General features: G+C 67.8%; 2 protein-coding genes across 2 annotated transcripts in view; both read left to right on the plus strand.

The window, feature by feature from the left end:
- The window catches only part of LOC110467579 (DNA repair protein RAD51 homolog 1), a 346,458-nt gene that overhangs the window by 287,515 nt on the left and 52,197 nt on the right, over positions 1-6,746 (plus strand). The window lies entirely within an intron of this gene.
- On the plus strand, positions 2,545-6,646 carry LOC146767292 (scavenger receptor cysteine-rich type 1 protein M130-like). Its single transcript, XM_085582370.1, has 6 exons — positions 2,545-2,728; positions 2,800-3,120; positions 3,209-3,529; positions 3,594-3,896; positions 3,970-4,301; positions 4,349-6,646. Exons 1-6 carry the CDS (start codon positions 2,545-2,547, stop codon positions 5,954-5,956), a joined length of 3,069 nt encoding a protein of 1,022 aa, XP_085438496.1. The 3' UTR covers positions 5,957-6,646.

A 6,746-nucleotide genomic window follows, 5' to 3' on the forward strand; every position in this document is an offset into this window, starting at 1 on the left:
CAGCCTGGGCGTGGAGGAGGCAGGAGAAGGGGAGAAGGCGCTGGAGCTTGTGGGGAGCTGTCAGAGTCCAGAGCATCCCTCTGGCTGCCCCGGATGACTCGAGCCCCTGGCAAAGAGCCCAGCAACCTTGGCAGCAAATGGAAAACACCTGTGGATTCCATTTTAGCCCGTGGCAGAGGCTGCCGACCTTACATGAGGAATTACAAGCAAAAAGGGTTTGAATGATGTAATAAGGAAATTGACACAGGGTGGAAAAGTAGAATTTTGGGATTTTTTAGAATGAAATTCAGGGGTACAAGATGGAGGAATCTGGGTGTGCCCTAGCTTCTTCTTCCTTCTTCTTGTCCTCCATGTCTCGGTGTGGTAGTGACACTTTTCTATTGGTTTAGGATAGGGACACCTTGTCCAACGTAGATTTTAGGTGTTGGTACAGGAATTGTAAACATGGTACACGTAAATCTGGGTATATAATGTGGGAGCCTCCTGGGGCGGGAAGGAGACTGCCACGGCTTCTGTGCTAGCTGGACGTCGGCAGGTCAGAAAGAATCTATTGCAGATAAGGAAAAAGAAACAACTTTGAAAAGTCATCTTCACGCATTCCAGACCTCTTCTTCAGCGGCCGGGCTAGGGAAAAAGGACTTCCACACTGTTGGAGTCTTGCCCAGTGACCCCGACAGGGAGGGAGGTGCCGCTGCGGCCCTGCCTGTCCCGCAGCCTCGGCTGCCCGGCTCGGGAATGCCGGGCACGGAAGGGAAGGTGGCAGGGCCCTCACTCGGCCCCGGCTCCGCAGCGGGCAGGCGGGATGCCGGAGCTGCTGGCAGAGCTGCAGGACGCCGTGGGCTCCCAGCTCGTTGTCACTCGGGCCCGGGCAGGTGAGACGGGGCCCCTGCAGCAGCCGCGCAGCCGGGGCCGGGCGGGAGGCGGCCGACAGCCGGCAGCTGCCCGGCCTGCGGGAGCGAGGGAAACAGGGAAGGAGGGCTTTGGCCTCGGCTCGCTCGGCTGCTCCAGGTGGGAAGGGCGGAGCAGCGGCTGAGGGGCTCGCAGCAGCAGGGGCTGCTGAGGCGGCAAGAGCGCAGCCCGACCAGAGCCCTCGGGAGAGAATCTCAGAGCCCACCGCGGGCCCGCGGAGGTATCCGTGGGGTCGGAGAGCTCCTGTCCCGTGTGGCCGGGGCAGCAGCCGCGCAGCCGCCGCCGCTGCCCTCCTGTTGTGGCCCGCACCGGCCCGGCCCGGTGTGGGCTCCGCGCGGTGCGGGCGTGTGTGAGCGGAGCAGCCCCGGACACTGCCCGGGGCCGCGGTGCCCGGCAGCGCGGGGGGACGGGGCAGGGCGGCTCCCGCCGCCGCCGCGCAGCGAGGGACCGGGACGTTCTGCCCGTGGGGAATTGCTGCGGTGCCGCTGGGTGGGGAGCAGCTGCGGTTCCCGCTGCGGCGTTTGCTCCGCGGGGGAGCCCGGGACGAGAGACCGGGAAGTGCCGATCGTTCGCGTAAGGAAGGGCCGGGGAAAGCGGGATCCCGGCCGGGTGAGGGACCCCCTGAGAGTGACAGCGGGATACGGGGATCAGGAGGAAGAGAGACTTTCGTGTGGATTTTTTTCTGCTTGCAATGTGAGGGTCTCAAAGCCCTTTTACGTTTACTGGGACAGGCGTGGGAGGAAGCAGTCGTGGTCGTTTCTGTATTCCTGCGGTTGCAGCCCGTGGATTTACGGAGGGAGACAATGTAGCATGGGAAAGGTGGGCTGAAAGGGGTGAGGGAACGTGAGGTGTGGATGTCGGAGCCGGTGTTCCGGGAAGCTCCGGGGCCAGCGTGAGTGAGAGGAGCCGCAGCTGGAAGGGGCGTCGGTGTCAGCGGTGCAAGTGGATCGGTGCGTGGGGCCAGTGGTGTCAGGGAGCGCGGTGCAGGGTGAGAGCGGGCAGTTTGCCGCCGAGCGCGGCTGCCGAGCCGCAGGGGCCCGGAGCGGCGGGGCAGGGGCGGCGGAGCGGCGGCGTTATCGGCGGCAGCGCAGGTGTCGGGAGGCGCGTGCGGTCGCCGGCGCCGCCGGGAGCCGGCGGGGGGTGACCGCCTCCTTCCTGCCCTGGCGGCGAGGCGAGCGCGGGGCCGCGGCCGCGGCAGCAGCGCCATGTGCCAGCGCCGCCGCGAGGGACCGGGGAGCTGGCACCTGGCAGCGCCGCGCGGAGCCGGGGGCTGCTGCCACCCCCCGCGGGGGCTGCGAGCAGCCGCGAGGGGAGCGCCCCGAGCGTGGGGCCTTTGAGCTTGGCAGGTGCCCGAGCTAGATGTGGTCCCGTGGAAGGTCTTGGTAGGATGTGGGCTGAAGCCTGTCATCGCCACCGGGATGGCTCTTGTCGGGCTCCGGCAGCAGCGTTGGAGGCACGGGGGATGGAGGAGGAAGGGCCCCCGCAGGGCAGGTGCAGTTTGGGGGGAGCTGTCTCCCCCCGGGGACATCCGGGTGGCAGCCCACTGTGGCGAAGTGTGTGACGCCAGAAGCGCAGGCGAGGCTCATATTTGGGCACGGAGCAGGTTATTGGAGGCACCGGCCCCGGAGCCGGGAGATGAGGCGCCTGATAAAGGCTGCCCCGGTGCTGCTGCCTGCATTGGCTCGGTCGCAGGCCTGCGAGAGCTGCCCCGGCTGCGCCGGCTCGGGGCCGGTGTCCGTGGGGCCGGTGTCCGTGGGGCCGGTGGCCATGGGGCCGGTGGCGGCGCTGGGGCTGCTGGTGTGCGTGCGGCTGTGTGCGGGTGAGTGGCGGGCGGGCGGGAGCGGGGCCCGCGGCGGTGGCGGGCCCGGCTCAGCAGCCTCCGTGCCGCAGGCTCCGGGCAGCTGCGCCTGGTGGGCGGCGGCGGGCGCTGTGCCGGGCGCGTGGAGGTGAAGCACGGCGGGGAGTGGGGCTCCGTGTGCGTCTTCGACTACGACTGGGAAGCTCGCTGGGCCGCGGTGGTGTGCCGGCAGCTGGGCTGCGGCCGGGTGGCCAGGGCATCCCCGTACGCCCCGTTCGGGCAGGGCAGCGGGCGGATCTGGCTGCAGCCCTTCTTCTGCCGAGGAGGCGAAAATGCACTGGAGGAATGTCCGCACTTTGGATGGGGAGAACACTTCTGCGGCCACGAGCGGGATGTGGGGGTGACCTGCACAGGTGAGGGGACACGCTGACCGTGCTGGGACAGCCATATTGTGCTGGAGCACCCTGGGCAGGTCTGAGCCGTTCCGCTGCCCCCGTGCAGATGCCGTGGAGCTGAGGCTGGCGGGCGGCAGCAGTCCCTGTGCCGGGAGGGTGGAGGTGAAGCTGCAGGGAGAGTGGGGCTCGGTGGGAGACGACGACTGGGACATGGAGGACGCCGAGGTGGTTTGCCAGCAGCTGGGCTGTGGCTCGGCTTCCAGTGCCTACTTTGCTCGTGACACCTTCGGTCTAGGGGGCTGGCTCGTCAGCCTGACTCAGGTGGACTGCAGTGGGAAGGAGGCCACGCTCTGGGACTGCGAGATCCGTGGCTGGGGACCCTATAACAGCAGCGTCCATTACTGGGACACTGCCGTTGTCTGCCAAGGTAGGAGCTGGCCTTATGGGGGCATGGGGCACTGCCTGTGCATCCCTTGACACTGGTCCTGCAGGATTCTCCCGGCTAGTGGGAGGTGATGGAGACTGTGCCGGGCATCTGGAGGTGCGTCGGGGCCGGGCCTGGGTCGGTGTCTGTGAGGATCAGGTGGACATGAAGGCAGCCCAGGTGGTGTGCAGGGAGCTGGGCTGTGGTGAGGCACTCGCCATCCCTGGCAGCGCTCGATTTGGGCGAGGATCAGGATCATTCTGGGACGGTGGCTTCCAGTGCAATGGCACCGAGTCCTTGCTCAGTGCGTGTGCCCGGCGTCCGCCCCACAGCCAGGGCTGCGCCGGCCCCGCCAGCGTCATCTGCTCCGGTAAGTGCTGGGGACAGCGGGAGCTGTTGGGGTCCGTGCGGCATCGCCCCCCTGACCGCTGTTCGTGCCGCAGCCTACTCGGGCTTCCGGCTGGGGAACAGCAGCTCGGGATGCTCCGGGCGAGTGGAGGTGGCAGTGAGGGGCACGTGGGGATCCGTGTGCGCCAGCGAGTGGGACCTGGCCGATGCGCACGTCCTGTGCCGGCACCTGGGCTGCGGCCGCGCCTCCAGCGTGCCCCCGGGAGGCTCCTTCGGCAGCGGGGAGGGGCCGCTGCGGCCGGACGCCTTCGGCTGCCGCGGGAGCGAGCGGCACCCGGGCGAGTGCCCCGTGGCCGTGCTGGGGAAGCCGCCCTGTGTGCCCGGAAACGCCGCCGCCGTCAAGTGCTCAGGTGTGCAAGGCGGCTCTGCGAGGAGCTTAAGGGCTTTTGGGACCCTCCCTAACACTGGGAGCAGTGGATGCAGTGGTATTTTGGACTGAAGTGCTGTTTTCAGTTGGTCCTAGAGCCCCGTGGCTCTGCTGGTGAATTTGCAGGTGTTGGCTTTGTCACGACCCTGCGTCTGGTGGATGGTCAGAGCTTGTGTGATGGGCGGCTGGAGGAGTCCATAACCAGCCCAGCCTGGCGCCGTGTGCCTCTGGAGCAGTGGCAGTCATGGGATGTCAATGTGGTATGTGCCATGCTGGGCTGTGGCCTACCCAGGGATGTTTACTCTGCCTTGGGTACGGCTGCTGCATTGAGCAGCAGCCCCAGCCAGGCTGACATCAGGGCTAAAGACATGGACAGCATTTTGGACGTGGGCTCTGCACTGACCAGCAGCCCTGAGGGGATGGATGACCAGCTGGAGGAAATGGGTGATGTCTCAGGGATGGGCCCTCCGCTGAAGGGCATCCTGGAGGAGATGGCCATCACCTGCTCAGGTGGGTGTCCCGAGAAGGACCAGAGATGCGGGTGCCCCAGTCAGCCCCCCCAGCCCATTCCTTCCATGCCCACAGGCAGCCGGCAGGTGAGGCTGGTGGGGAGCTCTGGGCGCTGTGCCGGGCGCGTGGAGGTCTATTCCGGGGGCAGCTGGAGCTCCGTGTGCCAGGAAGGCTGGGAGCTGCAGGACGCCGCCGTTGTGTGCCGGGAGCTGGGCTGTGGCACGGCGCTGGAGGCCCCGAGCCGGGCGCGCTTCGGTGCCGGCACGGGGCCGCTGTGGCCGTACGTGCCCGACTGCTCCGGCTCCGAGGAGTCTCTCTGGGAATGCGGGCGCACGGAACGGCGCGAGTGCGGGCCTGGTGGCGGGGCAGGGGCCGTCTGCTCAGGTCGGTGCCGGGCACCCCAAGGTCAGGGCCCGGCAGAGGCCCCGGGGGGTTCCTGGCCGTGCCGTGACCCCCCTGCACCCCTTGCAGAGCAGCTCTCCGTGCGGCTGGCAGGAGGCCCTGGGCGCTGCCGGGGCTACCTGGAGGTGTCCTACAACGGCACCTGGGGCCGCGTCTGCGCCGACGGCACCAGCACCGGCACCGCCGCCGCCGTCTGCCGCCAGCTGGGCTGTGGGCACCGGGGCTGGCTCTCGGCTGTCCCCACCCAGCAGCCGTCCCTTGCGTGGCTGGCCTGGGTGGGCTGTGAGGACGGGGCCCGCTCGCTCTGGGGGTGCCCCTCGGCCCCCTGGCACCTGCAGAGCTGTGGCACCGGTGGTTACGCCCAAGTGGAGTGTGAGGAGGACAGTGATGGCACCGCTGAGGGACACACTACCCCATATCCAGAGGCTGCCAGCAGCACAGGTAGCTCTGCCCGTGCCTGCATCCCTCACCGCAGGCTGGCTGGGATCCCCCTCCCCTCGCTGCCTGCCTGTGTCCCCACAGGTGTCCCCAGGGGAACGCCCTCAGCAGTGGCCGTGGGGACTGTGCCTGTGCCCACTGTGCTGTGCGTGGTGCTGGGGACGCTGCTGTGCCTGTCCCTGGGTGCCCTGGCCCTGCTGCTGTGCCGTGCCCGTGCCTGGCGCCGAGGTGGGTCTCGGTGTGTGGGGATGGGGACAGATCCGGTCTGGGGGTCCGGGGGCTCCTGTCCTGTGGAACAGCTCTGAAGGAGGCCAGGGCTGATCCCGGTGCCACACACAAGGCCCAGGGTCCCAGGTAAGTGCTGCATCTGGTTCCAGGCCCTGGCAGAGCTGCAGATGCCATCTCCAACGCTGTCTATGAGGAGCTGGATTACAAAGCCATGCCAGAGTACCAGGAGGTGCCCACTCCCTCAGGTGGGTGCCGCCCTTGTGCCCCAGCTGTGCTCGGAGTGAAGGCTCTGCCTGACAGCCCCACGGCAATTCCAGGTCCTGGTGGCCCTGCTGTGGCTCCTGGCCATGGGCTGTGGGTGTCCCTGGGTGCCACCGCAGCCCCGCTCTGTGGCGTGAGGTTCTGTCATCTGCGGTGCCGCTTGTGGCCACCCCCAAGTCCCTGTTTGTCCCCTGCAGGTTCCCTGTCGGAGGGCTGGGAGAACAAGCTGCCGTATTACACCGGGGACAGCGTGGAGGGGAGTGACACCGAGGCAGCCCCAGGTAGGGCCACAGGGCAGGAACCCAGCAGGGAGAGCTGGGGAGAGGGGACGCACCCGGGCTGGGGGGATGAGGGGCAAATCCCCCCCTCTTGTTAGCGTGCATCAAGACAACGCCTTTCCCTGTGGGACCACAGGGCCTCCAGCAGGTGCCCAGTGGAAAGGCTGGCGGGGACGGCCCAGCCAGATCCCTGCCAGGGACACTGGTCACTGCCATGAGCCCCTCTGATTTTGCCAGATCCCCCTGCCCGGCCCGAGCAAGGAACCCCGGATGGCTACGACGATGTCCTGGATGTGCCACAGGAGCCCCCTGCTCCCAGCCCTGGGGA

This window comes from Lonchura striata, chromosome 5 (assembly GCF_050655825.1).
Source record: "Lonchura striata isolate lonStrDom1 chromosome 5, ASM5065582v1, whole genome shotgun sequence".
In the NCBI taxonomy this organism is placed as follows: domain Eukaryota; kingdom Metazoa; phylum Chordata; class Aves; order Passeriformes; family Estrildidae; genus Lonchura; species Lonchura striata.